General features: G+C 40.6%; 2 protein-coding genes across 2 annotated transcripts in view; one reads left to right on the top strand and one right to left on the bottom strand.

The window, feature by feature from the left end:
* Nucleotides 1–92: 92 nt before the first annotated feature.
* THOC7 (THO complex subunit 7) lies at nt 93–17192 on the bottom strand. The gene is made up of 8 exons (XM_065407806.1): nt 17030–17192; nt 16051–16168; nt 12992–13119; nt 12532–12618; nt 8752–8809; nt 1900–1966; nt 1684–1753; nt 93–470 (listed from the first exon to the last, which is right to left on the bottom strand). Exons 1-8 carry the CDS (start codon nt 17046–17048, stop codon nt 403–405), a joined length of 615 nt encoding a protein of 204 aa, XP_065263878.1. The 5' UTR covers nt 17049–17192; the 3' UTR covers nt 93–402.
* A 3461-nt stretch (nt 17193–20653) lies between these two features.
* ATXN7 (ataxin 7) overlaps nt 20654–24885 on the top strand; it is a 130390-nt gene continuing 126158 nt past the window's right edge. Inside the window, exon 1 of the mRNA XM_065407691.1 lies at nt 20654–20825. The gene's annotated coding sequence lies outside the window, so the exon portion shown is untranslated. The remainder of the gene's footprint in view (nt 20826–24885) is intronic.

The raw sequence follows: 24885 nt of genomic DNA, 5'->3' as shown, positions 1-24885 counted from the left end.
ATTGGTGGGCTCAATGCAGGATCAGGGCCTTAGTACTTTATTGTAAATCTAGGTTTTTAGCCTAAAAAATAAAAAAAAAAAAAGAGAGAAAATTATTTGTAAACACGTTTTATTGCCAACACTGTTATCATCATAGCTGATTACCGTACAGAAACGTTTCACTCTGCAACTTAAAAGCCTAAAATATTTTCCTAGTTCACAAAATATAAAGCTTTTCGTATTAAAACAAATACAGTGCCTGGCCACACTTTGTCTATGAAGGCTTTTTACTGATCAGTAACTGTTTTACTGTAGCACTAACAAAACAAGTATTCATACAAATTCACAGAAGTGGCAGCAAGATTTTATTTCTTAAAAAAAGTTCAAGAGCTATGGAAATTCTCAGGTAAGTCCAAAGTCTGTCTACTGTTTAGTCTCTGCTTCCATGTGAGTTTCTTGGGATTCCTCTGCTTCTGAAAGTTTTTCATCATCTGAAATTTAGATTGTATCTGTTATTCAAACATGCTCAGATTAGACTTGATATTTATATATAAACTGTACTGGAGAATGTTATCCCAGTTAAAAATCTTTTGTGTTAGTGGGCCTAGATCTGTGGTTTAGCACTGCATTATACAGAATATTAAATAACTAAGACTGACACAAAAAAGGGGAAAAACACTAATTCAAAGCTAAGGCTGACATTTGCCCCTGAATTGGTTCTGTTTCAGCTACTACAGCAATTAGTGTTTGTGTATTTGTATATGAAAAATCCTGTAATATCAATGAACAAAGTTTATGTATCAGCTTCCATTACTAATGTCCTTGCTTCTCACATTCTGAACTCTTTTATCAGAGCAGTACTAATACCTGACTCATTTAATGCTTTTCATCTGCACTTCCGCTGTGAAATTTATTAAAAACTTCCGTGACAAAACTGTAGCCTTAGTATGCCAGATACTCAACCTTGGAAAGACAGGAACATGTCTTGTTTGGAATAGGTACATATCTGGCCTCAGAGTATACTATATGAAGATTATATCAGAAAGAATTGTCTAGTGGTTAAGGCGCTAGTGTGGGAGTCAGGAGACCCAAGTTCAATTCCCTGCTTTGCCACAGACTTCCTGCATGTCCTTGGGAAAGTCACCCAGTCTCTCTGGGCCTTGGTTCCCTATTAATTTACCTATGTCACAGGGGTGTTGTGAGGATAAATACAGTATGGATTGAGATGTCCAACACTACAGAAATGGGAGCCATATCAGTAACTTAGATAGAGACCATTTTTGGTTAGTTCAACAAATATTTATGAACATATTTTTATATTGTGGCTCTGAAGGGTAATAGATATGTCGCTATTTTTACAATCACATTTCAAAGGAGTTTATTAAAAACTATGAAAGGTTTGCCCATACTCTACTCCATCATAGCTGGCTCCTAGAATAAATTTTGAGAAGACTTTTTTTGTTTTAGAAAAAGATTCTCTGACTTAAGTAGTGCTGAATGCAGTAGTTTAATATAGGAAATACAGATACTACTACAACTTTAATCATTTCAGGGCTAGAAGGCATTACTTTGTATACGCTAATTGGAAAAAACACATTCCGCTCCCCTTCCTCATGGAAATCGTCTCACTGGCTAGAATAGAACTACTCCGGAGTAAGCAGAGGAGGGTTTGGCCCCATATATTTTCATTTAGGAACCACTTACTTTCCAAAGTTTGCTGAAGTTCATGGATGGTACTCAGAAGCACATGGAACTGCTTTCGTCTCAATTCCAGCTAGAATGACAAAGAACACAACCCACCGACTAAAGCATGGCCAATTAAGTGAGTGTATACATGAACTACGAAGCTTTCCGTAGATTTCTCATAATTATGTTCATATGAATATAAATATAGATACCAAAATAAAAGAATACTCCTACCTTATCTTCAACGTTTTCTTTAATGTGAGAAAGATGTTGAAGTTCTTTTCCCAAAGCTTCTAGCTGCCTGCAAATAAATTCCAATAATTGTCATAGTACAAACAGTGTAATAACAAATTACACACAACTTTTGTGAATTATTAAAAATAACTGAATCATTCTCTGTGGCTTTGCTAAAATACTGGATTGCCTGATTAAAAATGCCTGGAAATGGAAGAAACAAACTCCACAAGATACCCCTGATATTTTCACATGAATGCACTACTTCATCAACTCCCGTGTCTTACAAGAGCAGTAACAGAAGGGCACAGTGGAGCATGTAAGAAATAACTACATACTCCATATAGGAACACAAGAATTGCCAGAGTGGATCAGACCAAAAGTCCATCTAGTTCAGTATCCCATCTCTGATAGTGGCTGGAACCAGATGCTTAGTTTAGGAGATAGCATAAGAACCCTGCAATAGGCATATGTGGAATAATCTGCCATCCCCCACCATTAGGTCTCACCCCACTCTCTAATAGTTAGAAATTGGCTTAAGTCCCAAAGCACAAGGTTTAATATTCCTTCCAAAAAAATGGTGTGGTCATTAATTATAACTCAGGATATTCTTAATCCATATACTTTTTTTAACTGTTAAGTTCTTGGCTTCAATGACTTCTTGTAGCAATGAGTGCGACAGCTTAAGAAGTGTGAAAAAGTATTTCCTTTGGTTGGTTTTGAATTTCCTACCTTTCAGTTTAATATGCCTCCCTATACTTGCATTATATGGGAGAACAGAAGCTCTTGCTCTACCTTCTCTATAACACTTACTGTTTTATGTACTTTTGTAACGTCCCCTTTTATCCATCTCCTTTCTAAGCCAAGCAATCCCAGCCCCTTCAACCACACATCACCCGAGAGTTTTTCCAGGCCTTTGGTCATGTTTGTCACTCTTCTCTGACCCTCTTCCAGTTCTGCGATATCCTTTGTGAGATCAGGTGACCAGTATTGCTAGGACAATGCACCACTGACTAATACAAAGGCATTATAATGTTTTCAGTATTTATTCTCCATCCCATTCCTTATGCTTCCTCACATTGTTTTTTCTGTCAGCAGTTGGTCCCCATTACGCAGTGTACAGTGATTTCCCAGATCCCCTTCCTGGGTTAATGCAGTTAATTTAGAACCCTGTAAGAGGTAAGTAGTTTACATTTTTTCCCCTTCAATTGCCTTTATCAACATTGAATTTTATCTGCCATGGTGTTGCTCATTCACCTAGCTTGTTTAGGTCTTTTCAAGTTCCTCATGGTCTTCTACGGTCCTGACCATCTTGAATAACTTTGTCATCTGCACATTTTGTTACCTCTCTACTCACACTCCACCCCTTTCCAGGTATATTAAACACTGGACCTAGTCCTGCCCCTTGAGACTCCCGCTGTTAAACTTTTGCCATGATAAAAGCTGACCATTTAATCCTACTCTTTGCTTTCTCTCACAGACAGTTTTTGATTCAAGAGAATACTTTTCCTCTCACCTATGAGTACTTAGCTTCTCTAGTAGCCTCTTGTGAAGGACTGTGTTGAAGGCCTTTTGCAAGTCTAATTAAATCAGGGGTTCTCAAACTGGGGGTCGGGACCCCTCGGGGGGTCACGAGGTTATTACATGGGGGGTCACAAGCTGTCAACCTCCAACCCAAACCCCGCTTTGCCTCCAGCATTTCTAATGGTGTTAAATACACCTCTACCCTGATATAACGCTGTCCTCGGGAGCCAAAAAATCTTACTGCGTTATAGGTGAAACCGCCTTATATCGAACTTGCTTTGATCCGCCGGAGTACACAGCCCCGCCCCCCTGGAGCACTGCTTTACCGCGTTATATCCAAATTTGTGTTATATCGGGTCATGTTATATCGGGGTAGAGGTGTATATAAAAAAGTGTTTTTAATTTATAAAGGGGGGGGTCGCCCTCAGAGGCTTGCTATGTGAAAGGGGTCACCGGTAAAAAAGTTTGAGAGCCACTGAATTAAATTGTCAACTGGTTTTCCTTTATGCTCTACTTTACTGACACGTTCAGAGAATTCTAAGTGATTAGTGAGACCCAACTTTCCTTTGCTGAATCCGTGCTGGTTAGATCCTATTAGATCATGACCTTCTAAATGTTTTGGTATTGGTTTTAATTATCAATTCAACCAACTTGTCAGGTATGGACATAAGGCTTACAGGTCTATAATTAGCCAGATCATCCCTAGGGCCTTTAAAATAAGGGTACAACGTTTGCCACACTTTGGAACATTAGCTTTTTTTAATGAGAGATTTACACATTTTTGTTAGCTTAGGTATAAAATAGCTGAGCTGCTTCTTCTGAACTCTTGGATATCTACCATCTTGGCCTAGTGACTTACTGCATTTTAAATTATCTATTTGCTCCACTACCCCTCTTCCACCATACCAGATCTATGAAGGTAACTCATCTTTGTTACCAGGAAATATCAGGTCTGGGGCAGAAATTTACCCAACATTGTCTGTGGTGAAGACTGATGGAAAGTCGTCAGTTTTCTGCTCAGCAATGTTTTTATTTTCCTTAATTGCTCCCTTTAGCCCAGATTCTTTTGCAGGCTTCCTGTTTCCACTATACTTTAAAAAGTTCTTGTTGGTTTTACCCAGTGAGCCATTTGTTCTTCAGACTCCTCTTTGGCCCTTCTAATTTCCTTCTTTCTTAATGCCTGCTGTAATTCATGCTCCTGTTTTATTATCAGCAGTATTATCATAGTGCCTCAGAGCCCCAGGGACTGTTGGTTTCACTCGGGTTAGATTTTCCAGATTTTGAAGGCAATCTCCTTGGCTTGAACAGCCTCTTGAACTTTACCATTCAGCCACAATGGTTTTTTACACCTTGCATTCCCAGTTCCCTTTTTGTTCAGCAATACATGACTTCAGACTTACTATTTTTCTAAGCTGCATCCAAGTTACGTCTAGGGATTTTTACCTCCTTTACTTTTCGCTCTAGGGCCTTTTTGACTAACTTTCTCTCTCTATTGAAATCTCCTTTTCTAAAGTTTAGTGTCACTTTTTGGTAGTCTACCTGCGCTTTGGATGTTGAATCTAATTATACTGTGGTCACTGTTACTAGCTCACTTACTGTCACTTCTTGAATTAGATCCTGTGTGCTTGTGCCTAGTTTAGCTGTCTTAACAAACAATATTCATTTTAATATGGCTAAATGTAAGTATATACATCTAGGAACAAAGAATGTAGGCCACAGTTACAAGATGGGGGACTCAAGCCTTGGAAGCAGTGACTCTGAAAAAGATTTGGAGGTTGTGAAGGATGCTTAGCTGAACATGAACTTCCAGCGTGACTCTGAGGTCAAGAGAGCTAATGTGATCCTAGGATACATAACCTCTCTACTCCTACTTGAGATTTTCCTGTTTATGTTACCTCTATATTTGGCATTGTTGTGACCACTGCTGGAATACTGTGTCCAGTTGTGGTGCTTGCAATTCAAGAAACACGTAGATAAATTGGAGCAATTTCGGAGAAGAGCCATGAGAATGATTACTGGGTTAGAAAACATGCCCTAGAGTGAGGAGGTCTTTGAGTCTATGTAGCTTAAAGAGAAGTTTAAGGGGTGACTTGCTTACAGACTATAGGTACCTACATAGGGAACAAATATTTAATAACGGGCTCTTCAATCTAGCAGAGAAAGGTGTAACACAATCCAAAGGCTGGAAATGAAAGCTAGACAATTCAGACTGGAAAAGGCATAAATTAATGGTGAGAATAATTAACTACTGGAACAACTTCCCAAGGGTCGTGATGGATTCTCCATCACTGACAATTTTAAAATCAAGATGGGATGTTTTTCTAAAAGGTACTATAGGAATTATTTCGGGGAAGTTCTATGGACTGTGTTATACCAGGGGGCAGGATAGACGATTGCAGGTCCTTTCCGCTCTTCAAATCTATGACGATTAAGTCAAAAACAGTCTCTCCTCGTGTCTGCTCTAGGATTTGGAACAGCTAGTTCTAATAACTTACTGTCAAGAAATTATTTCTCTAGACTCGTGTGTCCCGTTGTGCCATATGACCAGTATATGTACATGCACAATAAACCAGAATCTTTTTCCTGACCAATTTTTCTCCAGCTTCTGCAGTGATTAAGAGTACCATGAAAACAGTTCTGTTTCATTAGCTAAGAGTCTTTCATTCAACGAGTCTCCTGATTTAAGATTGGTGGTTCTTGGCTTGTAGTATTTGGCTTTGTAGCAATTTCTATAAGTGTCCATCAGAAACAAGAGAGCAAATAGGCAGCAGGTTTAAAACAAACAAAAGGAAGTAGTTTTTTTTTTTTTCAAAACACACAGTCAACCTGTGGAACTCCTTGCCAGAGGATGTTGTGAAGGCCAAGACTATAACAGGGTTCAAACAAGAACTAGATAAGGTCATGGAGGATAGGTCCATGGATTGCTATTAGCCAGGATGTGCAGGGATGGTGTCCCTAGCCTCTGTTTGCCAGAAGCTAGGAATGGGTGACAGGGGATGGATCACTTGATGATTACCAGTTCTGTTAATTCCCTCTGGGGCACCTGGCATTGGAAGACAGGATACTGGGCTAGATGGACCTTTGGTCTGACCCCGTATGGCCACTCTTATGTAATATGATCTTGGTGGTTAAGGCACTGGACTAAGATTTAGGAGACCTTGGTTCAGTTCTTACCATGTTCTTACTATATTAATTTGAGCAAGTCATTCAGTCTCTAGGTCCCAGTTCCCCACCTGTATAATTGAGATACTAATCCTCTCTCATTGCCCTAGTCTGTCTCTCTTGTTTAGAGCATACATTCTTTAGGGCAGGGACTCTCTCTTCCTATGTATTTGTACAGGGTGTAATACATAAGATGGGTACCCCATAGTAAGGCCTCCACTTATTCCTGTAATACAAATAATAGGAAGAGAAAATGACATAAAGGAAAGGGCAGAAAACCAAACTTGATAAATACTATTGCTGCTATCTATGGATTTGCTAAGGACACTTGTGCTCAGATGACTGGCGTGTAAGGTAAATAGAGTGGCTTCCTTCCAAGAAATATGCATGACCTTTTAACTGTTCCAGATGATTTATTTGAAAAACTAAAGCCACTTCTGACATCTACATATCATGAGCTTTCTAGTGATGAGTGGCACGACGACTGGTTAAATAGGAAATTTCTATGCTGCATGCAGTGTCAATTTTTACACCAGCTCAAAAATATTATCCTAGTAGTTGTATTTTCTAAAGTCAGACAATTATAGATCTTCCATTTGATATGGAAAATCATGAAACATGGAATGACAGCTTCCCTTTGTAATTTAAAGGCAGGTGGCCAGAGTAAATCAGATATGTTACGTATAAGCAACATTCAAGTGAAAACACTAAACTGTAGTGTTCCCACCCAGTGACTGTCATCTTTAATCAAGTTCAGAGGACAGTGCTAGAATATTTGAGACTGTGAGGTCAAAACCCATCCTCCTCCTTGATCAGTACTAAATGTCCAATTTTACAGATTTTGGTCCAAATTCAGCTATCACATAACCAGTGATGTAAGTTACAGGTAGGGTAAGTTGGACAGCTAGAAGGTGTAAATTGCCTGATTGGAAAATAACTAGTAATTTATAAACGGAGTAGGTGGGGCCATTGTAGGAAAAGGCACTAACAAGCTCACTCCATGCATCTGAAGAAGTGGGTTTTTTACCCACAAAAGCTTATACCCAAATAAATCTGTTAGTCTCTAAGGTGCCACTGAACTCCTTGTTGTTTTTGTGGATACAGACTAACACGGCTACCCCTCTGATACTAGGAAGATGTAAAACAAAGTAGCAGGGGCTTTCCTGCTACTCATTTATTGCATCCCTTTTGCACATATGTTACATGTTCTGCACAACTACTGAATTCCAAACTGGTGACAATCACGTTACTTTGCCATTACACCCTCTTTTTCTGATCAACCTGTCCGCAGTGAGTTTGGGCCTAGATGCACCAGCATGCAGATCTGAGTTTCACCCACTAAGTATAATATATAAATAACATTTCAAATACAAAATAATGGCAATACTTTTGAACAGAAATGCATGGAGGTTAATTAAAATATTAAGGAATAAACCTGTTAAAAGAAAGTCACCACATACCAAACTTTAAACATAGAAACATTGCAGCCCTTTCGAACAAGCAAATGAAGAATATGGTGTACAAAAACCTCCACCAATAGTAGTATAAAAAAAACTTAGCTTTTAAATGTTTGTTATAAAATCAAGTGAACAGCACTTGAATGAAGAGACACTATTTTCTAAGCAATAAGCATTAATTGGGATACTTAATGAACAACACTGAGTTAGCTTACAATTATCTCACCCTCAATATTAAACAACCTGAGGTCCATTTGAATAGGTATGGTGTGCAAAGTTTGCACAAGTGAAGATTACAAATGAAAAAATGACTACAGGGTTTTTTGCATCTGTGCAAAAACCTGTGTAAACAGAACATTTTCCATAGTAATTAACAATATAGAAAGAATCTCCATAAATGGTTAAGTCTAGGTCTGCGGCTCATATGTCACCTAGAAGATGGGTAGACCGCCATCTCATATCTCTTTAGATGTAAAAGTAAGTTTGTTTCCAAAACATGAAACCAATTAATGTAATTTGTTCTATGTAGCAAGAATCGAAGCAGCTCATGAATGAGCAAAAATATTTTGCAGAGTAGGTTAATTAATAAACTAAACCTCTACAATATGTAGTAACTGATTTAAATGCTGAAGATCCATAATAAGATAATTTATGTTAAGTGACGGAACAGCTGTTGGCTTATGTTCATTTCAGTCAGCCCTATACTTACTTTAATGTTTCATGTCTGTCTGGATGGTGCTGTATTACTTTAGCCAATGCATCATATTCTGAAAGGGGAAAAAAAAGCAAACTTTTAAACTCTTCTGGGTAAGGATTTCTAAAGCTTGATCCAGTCAATAGCACCACTCATAGTGGAAAGACCCATGCTCAGTACTAAGGGTTTGTAGGGTTGGGCCCATAAATACAATGGTAGGTAGTTTATCGAGTCTAGTAATTTTTCACTACTGTTCAATGCTTATACCTATTTGTTTTGTAAGTATAGTTTACTGTGTACTTTAAATATACATGGTTTCTGACTTTTTATCTTCAAGGTATGTGTTAGATCAGGGGTCAGCAACGTTCGGCACGCGGCTCGCCAGGGTAAGCACCCTGGCGGGCCGGGCCAGTTTTATTTACCCGCTGACGCGGCAGGTTCGGCCGATCGCGGCCCCCACTGGCCGTGGTTCGCCGTCCCGGGCCAATGGGGGCGGCGAGAAGTGGCGCGGGCGAGGGATGTGCTGGCCGCGGCTTCTCGCCGCCCCCATTGGCCCGGGACGGCGAACCGCGGCCAGTGGGGGCCGCGATCGGCCGAACCTGCCGCGTCAGCGGGTAAATAAAACTGGCCCGGCCCGCCAGGGTGCTTACCCTGGCGAGCCGCGTGCCGAACGTTGCCGACCCCTGTGTTAGATAAATACCCAACCACATCTATTGTTTTAAAACTGATGGTATGATACTGTATTTAAGAAATAGTCTTGTGTTGTAATTAAAGAGCAGAGCTACAGTCACGTGGGCAACTGTAGCCTTGCCAGTTTATCTACAAATTCACATGAAAAACTTTGTGCAGTGTGTGTATAAAGTTTTCATCAAGAACTAGAGGGAACATGGCACAAGCAAAAACTTTAACATAAGAATAAAGGTCCGGCAGGGACCTCCTGGATCATCAATTCTCCTGCTCTTATAAGCAATCCTATCATAAAATCCTATTCATAAACTGAATGTCATTCCTTCGAGGGCTAGTAACCTAACTCCCAGCCTAAATCTAGACCTAGTCCTGCAAGGTGCTGAGTGTCATGAATTTCTACTGAAATACATGGGAGCTAAGTGCACTCAGAACCTTGAGTTCAAAATTATCCAGCCAAGAGATACTGGCAAAATAACTAATTTGAATATATCTTTGCCTCTGAGTAAGACAAATGTACTGGGTTTTTATAATACTGTTTACTTACCTTTGACAAAGAAAGATTCTTATTTCCAATAACTTCTAGTTTTGTACCTTAGCACAATGCTTTAGTGTACAATATTGCAGGGGAACGTTTTAAAATGTTTCCACTGAAATTATTAATATACTCCTTTTTATGAGAAGTGATCAAATGTACATCTGGGAACTCCTCAGATGTGGTTTGTACAGGGAGAGTAATTGACTTGTTGCTGGCTGTGTGTATGTGTGTCAGTCTGGATTTTGGCCCCAATCCTACATTGGAAATCACATGGGTGCACTTGTATAGTTCTCAGTGCTGGATAAAGGTCTTGAAGAGGAAAGGCTGTAATGCTTCCAAGGGGAACCCAGCGGTATGAGGCACCTCGCTACCACCTGCGCTTAACAAGAGGAAGCCCTGTCTATGCCTGCTGTGAATCAGCTCCCTGAATCAGCGTCTGGCAACACAAGCACTGCCTTCCAGGCCATCTCTCCGTGTAAAGGTTAGCAAAAAGCCCACACAAACTCCCAAGTCCTCCAACACCTCTGGGGTGCTCAGCGCCTGTTCCATTGAACACGTAGAGAACTCTGATTCACTACTCCCGAAAGAAAAGTACACCCCACCTTGCAAGATTCAACTCGGGATTACTTCAAAACACAGCACTTATATTTACAACGAAAACAAGAATAAATTTATCTATTATCAAAGAACAGAGATTCAAGTGATAGAAAGTAAGAATATTGGAAACAAATGGTTATAGATAAAACAAAATCATAACACTTTCTAGAGCCTAAACTTAACCGACAAGGCATTCCCCTATCTCCTACAAGACAGCTTACCCCAAGTCCTTTCCTCAGCATTTTCAACCAGTTTGGCCAAGATCCCATCTCCTAAGATCAAGCCCCCTGCTGGCTTGGCCTCATAGATTGAATAACTGGGGGTTCATCTGCACCCCACCTAGTTTCAAAAGTTCATTGTCTTAGTGATAAATAGGATAACCCCTGCTATTTTTTTCTTGCAGTCTTTGCAATCTATCGATTAGCATTTTGCTCAGACTGAAAATAGGCATCCACTGTGAACTATACAATACTCAATTTGCATGTGATCAATCAGAGTGAGATAAGCATCTCTGTCCCCCTGCCTGACAGGAGGATGTAGACCAACTTTTGGTGACTACCTTAAGTCATACACCTAGAAAATGTAATTTTTACTATATACATAACTCTTTACATATTTTCCATCTCTCTCTCTCTCTCACTGATTACGATGACCAGGGTGACACAGGCTTTCATTAAAGACCTTACATCAGAAGACTGTAGATATTACAGAGTATGTAGATATCAGGCCCAGAGTCACTCTGTAACCCTTATGTACCCCTGTGTCCTCTATCAGTTGGCATCAGGAGGTCCTTTAGGTCACTCTGGATAGTCATAAGTAGAGCCCTGCGCGGATACAAAAAGGTGTATCCGCATCCGATCTGCAAAAATTTGCGGAGTGGGCAGCAGGTCTCTGGGGAGAAGTGGGGCTGGAGGGGGGGGGGGGGGGCGTGCTTTGGGGGCTTGACACAGCCCTGCGCACTCCGCGCCTGCTGTACCTCCTTCCCCGCTCCAGGCAGGGAGGCTACAATTCTGGGTCCTTCTATGCAGCACCGCCTTCCCTGTGGGGGGCTCGGACACCCCTACGCAACTGCGGTGGCTCTCAGGCACGCAGCCATTGCCGCCTGCTCGTTTAAAGAACAACCCCACCTTCAAAATGGTGCTTGGATCACTCCCTTATGGGAGTTGTAGTTTACCTCCACCCTCTGAGCAAACTGGGGACTACAGCTCCCAGAATGCCCAGCACACTCCTGCATGATTCAGAGAGCGGAGGTGTTTGGAAAGTACAAGAAAACTGGAATATACTTGCACATCGACATGGGATTCCCCCTGTCTTTCCCTCCCTCCAATAATGTCCACACCCTAAGAATTTCAAATGCTATTAATGAAAAGTAATTCTGAAATATAAACTAGATTTCTGTTTTGACATTAATACATTCACAAAACAAACTACTGTAATTTCTTGGAACAAGCGCGCTCTAAAAATAGCTGGTTTTTTAATTTATTTCTTGGACTATGCATAAAACCAAGTCCATCCTCAAAACAACAAATCTTTGCTTTTAGTTTTTCAGTATCTGTCCAATTTTAGCACACTTTGAAGATGAAGAATACTAAGATCCCAATTTAGCAAAGACTTAAGCACATGCTTAACTACACATATTGTGAGCAGTCCCATTAAACTGAATGTGATTATTTAGTGTGTGTAAAATGAAGCATGTTCATAAATCTTTGGAGGATTGGGGTCTAAGTACTCATCCCAAATTGGTTAGCCACGACTGAGTGCATTTTTTTAAAATTTTACTGTTATTGAATTATACCTAAAAAGTAAGAATCTAACAAATCAGATTTTTTCCCTTGATGGCTAAACCTCCTTTTTGCTCAGAAATGGACAATGAGCAAAACTGACAAATCTAAAACCAAAAGTTGTAAGTATTTAGATTTGAAATAGTTAGGCAACTTTAGGTACAGGCATTTGCTCCAGCTAAAGTAACACCTTACCTTGGCGATTTTTTCGTATTCTTTTTGCTTGCAGGATCTGCTTTTTGCATTCAGCAATTTTCTCATGTGCCGCAGCTATACTATTTTCTTTACAAAAAAACAACAACAAAAAAAATCCCAAAAGGTAAGATGAACAGTATTTGATTCAAAAGTACTCTTAAGTGTCAATAAGCCAATTTTCTAAACTATAGTGTCACAGACTTCAAACCTATGGCCCCACTGGAAATGTTTATTCCCTTTATAGAATGGTATTCCCTTGTGCATTTTGAATTTGTATTTTAAATACTGGCAGGATGCTCAAAGCCGGTGCATGGGTGTTTTTCATTAAAAACTGAAATACATATATTTGTAGAAACAGTAGATAAATGATGCTAAATCTGCCAGAAATTGTCTCAGACTTTAATACTAGACTGCCTTACACATGATACCACAAATACTCAGTAAGTTTAGTTCTCTTTACCTATGTCTTTGTAGATTTTTTCATAGTTCTCCATTTCTCTGAGGTTCATATCATAGACAAGCAGAGTTTTTCCCATTGAAAATTCACATTGTGATAAAGTGCTCAGCATGCGTTGGTACTGGCTGTATCTAAAGGTGGATAAGTTGTTATTAAGCAGTTAAAATTTTTTTAATGGAAATGTTCATTTACTATTACAATGCCATGGAAGACTAAATATCTCATGAAATATAACAGCAATTGAAGAAATGTAATATTCCAAGCATTTAATGTATAATTCTTGAAAATTTAATTATACATATACCATAGTGGTTAACTAAAGCATTAAGTCTTTCAGTTTATTTTCAGGATGCCAAATGGGCATTAACATAATAGACGCAATCCATGGGTGAATCTAAGTGTCTCATTAGAGAAGACTGCTTATCCACTGAGATTAGGATTTAATATTTATATTACAGTAATATTCAGAGGTCCTACTTGGATAAGAGTTCCATGGTGCTCCTGCTATAAAAATGCATATGAGGACAGGATTTCTGCCACAAAGAGCTTATATCCCTGTATAAAGCAGATACATAATTTTATAGGGGCGTTCTGGAATTTATATCTAACGATAGTATAACAATGGAATAGTACAGAAATATTTATTGTAAAGCAAGTTCCTTGCTCCACAGATACCTACTTTCCCTCACAGCTATCGGATGCTTATTTTGGTAAATGGAAGATGCAGGTTTATTTAATTTGTGTGTGTCACATTTTCACACAGGATTGCTTTATGTTGTTTGCTGACCTTTAGCATAAATGCAATTCTTCACAAGTCAGACCATTGAAGTTCTATGGAGATGTTTTCTAATGGTTAATAGTTTAATTTAAAACTTGTGTCTACTTTGAATAGATTTGATTTGCAATATGGATTACTTTGTCAATTCTCTTTTACAAAGTCTTTCCCTGAACACTCTTTCTGGGGAATGCTCACACAGTCATCCAAAAGACGACTTCCTCCAAGCATCTAGCTTTACAGTGTTCTCTCTAATAAAGCCCTCCCCTTCATTTTGAACTGAGTTAATTTAATGGGCTTTTTCTTTGACACATCGTTTTACAGAGCTGTCGGTTGCTGTAAAACCAGTTGCAATAGCAGAAAGATTATAACAGTACTGAGCTTCTCTCAATAATGCTTAAGCAATGGCATAGATTCAATATTACCGACCCAAAATATTTTTAAAAAATCATTTAAATTATGAGATTTTTTTTAAAAGGGATTTTTATTTGCCTTCTGGTTTTTGAGTGCTTAAAGTACACACTTTTCTCTACACCAATGAGGGCTAGATACTTACTTAAAAAAAAAAATGAAAGCAGATATTCTCATCTAATTACTTGACTCCAAGACCTGGGGCTTTAAATAAAATACCAATATCACGGAAGTTGGCAAAAAATGGCTACACAATGCTAATTATCTTAGCTATGTGATTGCTGCAGGGTTTGGATTGTAAACAATGCATGGCCATATTTAAATGTAACAAAAATAGGTCTGTCAATTAAATTAAAAAAATGAAGTTGAACTTACAAATATAGAATTATGTATAAAAAATAACTGCAATCAAAAATAAAACAATGTAAAACTTTAGAGCCTATAAGTCCATTCAGTTCTACTTCTTGTTCAGCCAATCGCTCAGACAAACAAGTTTGTTTACATGTGCAGGAGATAATGCAGCCCGCTTCTTGTTTACAATGTCACCTGAAAATGAGAACAGGTGTTCACATGGCACTGTTGTAGCCGGCATCGCAAGATATTTACATTCCAGATGTGGTAAAGATTCATATGTCCCTTCATCTTCAACCACAATTCTAGAGGACATGTGTCTATGCTAATGAGGGGTTCTGCTTGATAATGATCCAAAGCAGTGTGGACCGACGCATGTTCACTTTCATCATCATGAGTCGGGTGCCACCAGCGGAAGGTTGATTTTTTTTTTTTTGGTGGTTCGGGTCCTGTAGTTTCCACATCAGAGTGTTGCTCTTTTAGGACTTCTGAAAGCATGCTCCACACCTCGTCCCTCTCAGATTTTGGAAGGCACTTCAGATTCTTAAACCTTGGAGGGAGTGCTGTAGCTATCTTTAGAAATCTCACATTGGTACCTTCTTTGCATTTTGTAAGCTCTGCAGTGAAAGTGTTCTTAAAATGAACAACTTGTGCTGGGTCATCATCCGAGATGGCTATAACATGTAATATATGGCAGAATGCGGGAAAACAGAGCAGAAGACATACTATTCTCGCCCCAAGGAGTTCAGTCACAAATTTAATTAACACATTATTTTTTTAACGAGCGTCATAAGCATGTCCTCTGGGATGGTGGCCGAAGCATGAAGGGGCATACGAATGTTTAGCATATCTGGCACGTAAATACCTTGCAATGCCAGCTACAAAAGTGCCATGCGAACGCCTGTTCTCACTTTCAGGTGATGTAAATAAGAAGCGGGCAGCATTATCTCCCATAAATGTAAACAAACTTTTGTCTCAGTGATTGGCTGAACAAGAAGTAGGACTGAGTGGACTTGTAGGCTCTAAAGTTTTGCATTGTTTTGTTTTTGAGTGCAGTTACGTAACAAAAAAAAAATCTACATTTGTAAGTTGCACTTTCACCATAAAGAGACTGCATTACGGTATTGTAAGAGGTGAATTGAAAAATATTATTTCCTTTATCATTTTTACAGTGCAAATAGTTGTAATAAAAATAATAATATAAATTGAGTACTGTACACTTTGTATTCTGTTTTGTAATTGAAATCAATATATTTGAAAATCATCCAAAAATATTTAATAAATGTCAATTGGTATTCTATTGTTTAACAGTGCGATGAAAACTGTGATTAATCGTGATTACTTTTTTAAATCGCGATTATTTTTTTGATTTAATTGTGTAAGTTAACTGTGATTAATCAACAGGCTTAAATAAAAATATATATTTTAAGATGAACTGCATGGTTTTTCAAAACAAGCTTTGGGATCTAAACATCTGGTATGTAGACAACATTGCTTTAAAGAAGAAAAACAGAGAATGAAATACCCCTCTTCTTGAGATCCAGAGTTGCACCATTTAATGAAGCTCTTCACTAACAAATTAATTCGTCTGTCGTCGCCAGCACCATCTCCATCAATTAAAAGTCGTTTACGAATAACTTCATCTAAAGTAGAGGAAGATCATTTTTTAAACACATGAACTCTGCTGTTAACATTAGATAAGTTATGGTTACGATAGATCCCTGGTTCAAGTTTTATCCTGATTTTGAATGATAGCCCTCCCATTACAGCCTGGCTCGGAAGTGAACATTTCCTGTAGCAGGCAGAAGGATTTTTGGTATATCCAAAAAAAACCCACACAACCCCCAAAACAGCACGCCCTTCACTTCCCCAAATTGAAAGGGTCTCTTGAGTGGGGGGGATCTGGACTGGGGAAGTCTGGAGCCCAGTGTAGGGGTGGTAGCTCTGGAGTGGAAAGAAGAGAAGGGCCCCCAGAACTGGGGGGAGAGGTTCTGGAATGGGAAGGGGGCATCGGGAGAAGCCTGGAGCCCATAGCTGGGTGGGGTAGGGTGGAGGACAAAATGCAGGTGTTGGGGAAGCGAGTAAGCACAACTCTGGAGTGGGGATCATCCGGAACCCCGAAAGGTGGGGGGTCTCTCTGGGACTGAAACGCAGGGCTGAGGGGCACCCCAGAGAGCGGTGACGTGGAGGGGCCCACGGCCCCCCAGGCTCTGGGGTCTCTGGAGAGCAGGGGGAACCCGAGTGCAAAGCTGCGGGGTCCGGGTCAGGAGCCGAGAGGAGGCCTGGGCCCGGGAAGGAGGCTCTGGAGCCCCGGGCTGTATAAGGCGGAGGCCTGGCCCGGCCCGAGAGGCCGCTCTGGAGCCCCGGGCTGTACGCGAGGCGGAGGCCCGGCCCGGCCCGGCCCGGGAGGGGGATGCTCCGGAGCCCCGGGCTCTATGAGGCGGGGGCCTGGGGTCTCGGCTTGGCTCTGTGTGGAGAGGGCCGGGCCGGGGCCGGGCTCTCACCATCGGTCACGGCCCCCATGGCGGCGAAGGCGGCTGCGGGTGCTGGAGCCGGCGGGGCGGCGGCGGCAGTGAGTGAGGTCAGCTTCCCACAATGCAGCCGGGTAAGCGGCAGCCATGGAGGCGGAGGCTGGGGCCTGAGCTGCTCCCTGCGGACCCCGGGCCCCGCTCTGCCGCGCCACCGGCTGGCGGGGGAGAGGGCGGGCGAGGCCTGCACCCCGCACGGAACCGGCCTCTTCCTCGCCGCGGGCAGCCTCAGCAGGTGAGGGGCGGGCGCCAGGCTCCACCCCCGCTTGCCGGCCTCGTCCTGCCTCACCCCTCGCTGTCACCTTCCCCGGCTTGCTCCCATGGCCCTTGCCCCTGGCACCGTGGCCCTGGCACCGTCCCCTTCCTTTGCCCTCCCTCGCGCCGTGGCCCTGCCCGCGTCCCTGGCGCCGTCCCCCTCGGCCCCAGCGTTGACGTCGTGTCCCGGGTGTCGTCCCCCTCAGCGTCGTGTTCCTTGCCCCATCCCAACCGTCTCCCTCGGCGTCGGCCTCGTGTCCCTGGTGTCATCGCCAGCCTCGGCGTCGTGTCCCTGGCCCCGTCCCCCTCGGCCCCAGCGTTGGCGTCGTGTCCCGGGTGTCGTCCCCCTCAGCGTCGTGTTCCTTGCCCCATCCCAACCGTCTCCCTCGGCGTCGGCCTCGTGTCCCTGGTGTCATCGCCAGCCTCGGCGTCGTGTCCCTGGCCCCGTCCCCCTCGGCCCCAGCGTTGGCGTCGTGTCCCGGGTGTCGGCCCCCCTCGGCGTCGTGTTCCTTGTCCCATCCCAACCGTCTCCCTCGGCGTCGGCCTCGTGTCCCTGGTGTCATCGCCAGCCTCGGCGTCGTGTCCCTGGCCCCGTCCCCCTCGGCCCCAGCGTTGGCGTCGTGTCCCGGGTGTCGGCCCCCCTCGGCGTCGTGTTCCTTGCCCCATCCCAACCGTCTCCCTCGGCGTCGGCCTCGTGTTCTGGGTGCCGTCCTCGCCTTCACCTGTGGCGTTGACATCGTGTCCTGCGCACTGTCCCCCTGGCCTCCCTTGTTGGCATCGTGTCCCTGGTACCACCATGATTTTCTGCCTCGTGGTTGCTTTTGCCATCGTTTCCCATGTTGTTGTTGCTGCTGCCATTTCCCTCATCGCAGTTGCCTTTCCCATCATTCCCCTGGATGTGATCGTTTCCGTTATTCCCCATGTCACCGTCCCCACCAGTTCTGCTCTTTCCATTGGCATTGGCATGATCATCGTCTCTCTAGAACTGTCCCGGCTCTCACCCCATTTCCCGTCTCCTGGCTGCCGTGGCCATTGTTTCCCTCATCGCCTTTGCTGCTGTTTTACTCATCGCTACTCGTATCCCTTACCACTGTCGCCCTTGTATTTGTGCCATCCCTACAACTTCTAATTCCTGGTTGGGTGTGAATGATCCTCTCTTAGCTCATTAAGATCACATGGCCAGTACCCACATTGGACCCTGTTCTCATCTCTGAGCAGGTAGTGCCCCATAGTGTCAATGTTAATTTTATAACGTAATATGGTATCAACAATAATAACAGTCTTCCCCCTCCCTGTGCCAAGAAGGACCAGACATCTAAATCTGGTAGGATTCTCCATTCAGGGTCCCAGCTGGCCCTACTGAAGCCAGGGTTTCTGAGATAGCTGCTCACCCACTGACTGGTGCTGTCTCCAGCACTTTGCGTACCCTTTTACTGACCAGCTAAGTATCAGTTTGCAGTGGGAACAGAAGTAATGCCCACACTAAAGATGTTCACACCAAGGCAGAAGCAATCTCTTGTTTTAGCATGGCTGGCAGGGCCTCATTGCTCTGTAGAACAGCTCCCTTCAGACCCAAGCTAGGTTCCAGCAAAAACATAGAGGAGAGATCAAGGGGATGGAGAGGTTAGGGTTTTGTTGATGCCATATGGTGAGCTTTAGCATGTGGAATCACAGGCTCTGACATTGCAGCAACAGCATAGTGAACTGTAGCAAGTGGCACTGTTAATGTGGTATATTTTAACAAACACACGTGTTTCAAGAGTTTTAGTGGGCTTTGTCTGGATGGTCTAATGCACGGGGTTTTTTCCCCCATAGTTTTCTCTTTTCATTTTGATCATGATGTGTTAAATAACTTATATGCTTGATGGGTTTTTTTATGCTCAAAACATTTGTTTTTCTCACCAGGGTCAGTCTTTTGCTTTGACATTGTTGAAAGATGTTTTGTAGTGTTTTGAAAATTGATATCAGAAACAGTGAAGTGTGTGTGCGCTGTAATGTTTTGCAGTTTCCTGGTTTAAAGGTGAACTTGCTTAGGGATTCATTTTGCTCCTGAGACTGGCCTTTTAATAGGTACATAGGAATTGCCATACCAAATCAGGGAAGTGCCTATTTAGTTCAGTATCTTGTTTTTATAGTGTCTAGCATCAGATTCTTCAATGGAAGGTACAAGAATCCCCATAATTGACAATTGGTTTCTCCCTAATCCTAGGTAATTAGTGGTTGGTTAACATCTTGAAGCATGAGTTTAGGTTATGAGATATTACAGTGATGAGTAACAGCAGAGGAAATCTGCATAGATAAGTCATTTCAATCTCTTAAATTTTCTATATTATTTTATGTAATTGTGGATGGTCTTATTATTCATATAAGTATCTAATCCATTTTTTTAATTGGGCTAGTTCTGGGCCTCAATAATACTTCATGGCAGTGAGTTCACTGGTTAATTTTGTGTGGTTAAAAAAAGCACTTCCTTTGATCAGTTTTGCATTTGTTGCCATTTAATTTCATTGGCTGCCTCTAGTTAAACTGTCTGCTTTGTTTTTTAAGGCACCTATCACCCTGATCTTGTTCTAGTATTATGAGAAAGGATAGATAAGAGTGCCTGATTAAGCTTCTCTAAACTGTTCATTATTTTATATACCTCTATCTATCCCCCCTTCTTCATTTCCTCTGTAATCTATATTATCTTAAACATTTTAAACTCTCCTCAGTCCTTCCATGACTGTAATAATTTCTGTATCCCTTCTCTGGACTCTTTCTATTTCTGCTATGTCCTTTTTGGAATGAGGTGACCAGAATTGAATACTGTATTTCAGTTGAAGAATTACAATCAATTTATATAATGCCATTATATTATTTTTGTATTACTTTTTATCACTTTCTTTATCCAGTGTAGGCACTTTTTGTTTTTTGATCACCTCTGGCCATTTAGCAGATGTTTTCACTGAACTCTTCACAGTGATATCTAGATACTTTTCTTTATTGGTTAAAGTTAATTTAGAATCCAGCAAATCATCTGAATAGTTCACATTGTTTAATGATGTTTGTGTGACTCTTGTCTTCATATGTGTCACTGATTTTAGAACATTTCAGGGTTCTAGAATGCGCCCTCTGTTTTCTGTCTTTGTCTCACGCTTTCATTAACAGCACTTTGATTTAAAAGAAAATGTCAGTAGTTCTAGCTCTATTCTTAAATGAGGCTAAGGTTTAGATCTTATCTGCTGCTGTTTATTAAATCCCCATCATAAATTATATTAATACATCTACACTATCAATGTTTTTTGTTTAATAAAAATGCAGGATTTTAAATGCTATTTAAATCTTTTTAACTACTTCATAGATTTTAAGGCTAGAAGAGAGCATTATGATGATATAATCTGATCTCCCGCATAACACAGGCCAAGTGACTCCTGTCTCAGGTTCCTATCTTCTGGTTGAACTAGAGTATGTCTTTTAGAAAGATATCCAGTCTCTGGATTTAAAGACTTCAAGTGATGGAGATCCACTACATCCCTTGGTAAGTTGTACTAATGGTTAATTATCCTCACTATTTAAAAAAAAAAAAAATCACCTTATTTCCAGTCTGAATTTGTCTAGTTTCAGTTTTCATCCATTGGATCTTGATAGATTGAAGAACTTCCTGCTAAATGAAATGTCCTCCCCATGTGGGTACTAATAAACTGTGATCAAGACACTTCTAAACTTTCTGTTTGATAAGCTAAAGACTGAGTTTCTTAGGTCTCTGAAAGGCAGGATTTCAAAACTCATATAATTCTTATAGCTCTTTTCTGAAACATTTTCAATTTTCCAACATCTTTTTTTGAAATGAAGACTCCAGAACTGGATAGAGTAATAATGGTCTCACCAATGCTATATACAGAGGCAATACCATATATCTACTCCTACTTGATATTTTCCATTTTATACATCCAAAGATTGCATTACCCCTTTTAGCCACAGCCTTGCCCATGTTCTCATGTTCACTTGGTTAGCCAGCATGATCCCTTTTTAGAATCACTGCTTTCTGGAATAGAGTCCTTCATCCTGAAAGTGTGACCTACATCCTTGTTCCTGTGTTTATGATTTACTTTTGGCTGTATTAAAATGCATGTTGTTTTAATGAGCCCAATTTACCATGCGGTCCAGATTACTCTCTAGAACTGACTTGTCCTTATCATTATTGATCACTCTACTATTCTTTGTGTCCTCTGAAAACTCTACCAGCAATGATTTTATATTTTCTTCCAGCTTATTGATAAAGATACCGAACAGCAGTAGGGCAAGAACAGATTGTTGCAGGACACAACTAGATTCACACTACTTCAGTTATGATTCCTCATTAATAATTACTTTGAGAAATCTAATTAATTGGTTGCAAGTAGGGCTGTCAAGCGATTAAAAAAATCACGATTAATCGTGTCATTAAATAAATCGAAATTAATCGTGAAATTAATTGCACTGTTAAACAATAATAGAATACCATTTATTTAAATATTTTTGGATGTTTTCTACATTTTGAAATATTGATTTCAATTACAACACAGAATACAAAATGTACAGTGCTCTCTTTATACTTTTTTTATTACAAATATTTGCACTATAAAAAAACAAAAGAAATTGTATTTTTCAATTCCCCCATTGTACTGTAGTGCAATCTCTTTATCATGAAAGTTGAAGTTACGAATGTATAATTATGTACAAAAAACCTGCACTCAAAAACAAAACCGTGTAAAACTTTTGAGCCTACAAGTCCACTCATCCAGCTTCTTTTGAAATACAGAACAAAAATATTTTGAACACTTCTGCTTTTTGTGCATTATTATTGAAACTTTTATCATTAATTGATATACCTAACACATTATTTTATATGATCATGGAACGAGAAAAAGAAAAGCAGGTCCCACAGGTGTGATCATTGTAAATGCTTCAAGGAAAAAACACTTCAAGAATACCAAAGATAAAGCTAACAAATTTATTAAAACAAATACTTAAGAAATCCTGCAAAACAGGTAAAGCAACTCTAACAGCACAATTATGGCAATAAAGGACACACACACAAAAGAAACCCCTACAAAATTAGACACTAGAACTTGATTCTTTCCTGCCCTTTTCAATAGTATATTAGTATTATAGCTGTACACAGATACCAATGGAACAAAAAGCTCTGTTTGTTGGAATTTTCATGTCTTAAAGACCACAATTTATAGTACTGGACAGCCATCTGCTATGGAGCATTTTTACTAATAGGATCTTTTATACCACAATATTCCTTAACTTGGGTAACAATCTCCGCGGCTTTACATACTTAGCAGTCCACCATTTATTAGAAATGGATGGATGCAGTATGGATGCAGATAGGTTTGCTTGCAGGGACTCCAGCATTTGTGCAGGCCTCATGCTGGGATATTTTTACAGAATAGGGGCATAAAAGTGAGGGAGAGGGTACAAAGCTTGGCACTACTATAAGACTACTAATATAAAATAATAATCCAATGCTTTATTAACCATGTAGTAGTCAGGTTTTTGGCCTATTATCTGTGTTACCATGATTGATTAAAAAATGTACTTAATATCATGCTTGAAAAATGTCCATTATCACATAATAATGCAAATCCTACAGAGTTCTGGGCTACAGCGTCATACAAAGTTAATTGGTCTTCATCTTTGTTTCTGGCAGAAGCAAATATATCATTACATTTGAAATTTTTGGTAGTAGCATTTTGGCTTAATTAAAATCCTGGAAGCTGTACGTTGTATCCTCAGATATTACCTGCAGTTTTGCTAGATATTTGATATTGCCACTAGTCCTTCTCTAATGATGGCTCATTCAGCTCTTGCATGCCCTTCACAACAGCCATATGAACTGAAAGATCCTTCTTCGTTACAACAGGATAAACTGCCCGTGACCACAGTTTAACTCATATCTTTACCCTTGGTTCGTCTTGAACTCCCTGTCCTGCCTCTGTGGAGCTCAAGAACAAACAGCTTGCTTTTCCTTGAACTGCTCCCTTTATCATCATAATGGTGGGTTGATGCGCTTGATGTCTCTGGCTGATTGTGCCGTGATAGATTGGCTACATCACTTACCCAACATTAATTCATTGTTTATGCCGTCAGAAGCCATACGTCACAAGAATTCAGGGGGGACGTGGATTTATTTTTCTCACTTTATGAGAAGAATAGTATTTTACAGTATTTTATTTATAAGTAACTTTTCCTACTTATAGGATCTTGTTCCTTATGTTATTCACTGATGGCATTTTTGGTAATTTCTTCTCTCAGATCTTGTCCCAGGAATACTGTCACATCTTACCAGATATAATATGTGGGATCCTCTTTAATATTTACTTTACAGAGTGTTGAGATTAATTACTGTATAAATTTAAGATGGTCGGTCATTTATTTATACTTGTCAAACCAAAGTTGAACCTCTAAGACAGTGGAAGTTTGGGTACTCAGAAATTGCACAGTCGGGCTTGTAATGTGATGAGTTGCCCTTTTTATCCTAGCTGTTGAAAACATTCAGTTCACACATGTCAAATAAGGGGCTAACTGAGATTAGGGTATGAATGAGGACTAGATGATGGAGATCAACCTGGATAAAACAGAGATAATGCTTAAAAAGTGGGAGAACCAACAGGTAGAAATGGCACACTTGCAGTATCTTACCTCTGATTGTGCTTGCAAGACAGTTGGGACCTTTGAGACTATGGTCACCATTGTCCTTTCAAAGTGAGATTACTGCACTGCGGACTACATGGGGCTAGGCCTTCAAACTATCTGGATATTACTGCCAGTATAGAATATAACTGCCTGACCATTATTAAGGGAGATTTTCCTTAATAGCACATTGCATATGTGTTCCATGATCTGCACTGTCTGTCAGTTGGATTGTGGGTGAAGTTTAAAGTGTTTGGTGTGGCCTATAAAATACTAACTGGTTTATGCCCAGTGATCTTTGAGATAATCTCTTTCTTTTGTAATTTTGTGGCAGTTGTGATCAGTCATGGTGCTCTAGCCAGTAAGCCCATTGATGTACCGGAAGGGGAACTATGGATATGTGTTTTTAGTGTGGGGTCACAGTTCTGCAGTTTACTTCTCCTCCCTGAGTCTCTCAGTTCATGAGTTTGGTGGCCTTCAAGACACGGGAAGAATCCTTTGTTGGCACTGAGCCAGTTTGTAAATGTTTTTGTCCATTGATAATTTTAAATGTAGTACATATACTAGGAGTTATGATTATCACATTTGAAATATCTAAATAAATAAGTGTTGATACTGCTGAGGGAATTTTGTGAAAAGATATGCAGGTAAAACAGCCATTACCCCTTCAGAAAGCAGCTGCTGCTTGTGGCTCTGAACAGTGCTTCATTCATCATGTGGCCAGATTCTCTGACTCCGTATCTGTTTAAGAAAGCTGAATCAGAGCTATGGCGTAACTTCTGAGTCAGCTTTTAAATATTTAATACAAGATATTTAAAAAAAAAATCTCACAGCAGTAAAAGGAAACCCAGAAGATTAAAACAAATCTTTCAGCATAGCAAGGGAAATCTAGATGATGTGGGAGGAGGATGGAATAA

Source organism: Emys orbicularis, chromosome 7, assembly GCF_028017835.1.
Source record: "Emys orbicularis isolate rEmyOrb1 chromosome 7, rEmyOrb1.hap1, whole genome shotgun sequence".
Lineage (NCBI taxonomy): Eukaryota > Metazoa > Chordata > Testudines > Emydidae > Emys > Emys orbicularis.
The sequence above is the reverse complement of the archived record's forward strand: the minus strand, read 5'-3'. Positions and strand labels throughout refer to the sequence as shown.

Excerpts from the sequence above, each read along its gene's own strand:
- THOC7 (XM_065407806.1), bottom strand. Across the intron at positions 1,967-8,751 it reads GACAGACATGAAACATTAAA|GCAGCTAGAAGCTTTGGGAA; the intron begins GTAAGTATAGGG and ends ATTTATTTGCAG. Across the intron at positions 471-1,683 it reads ACTTCAGCAAACTTTGGAAA|ATGATGAAAAACTTTCAGAA; the intron begins GTAAGTGGTTCC and ends TCTAAATTTCAG.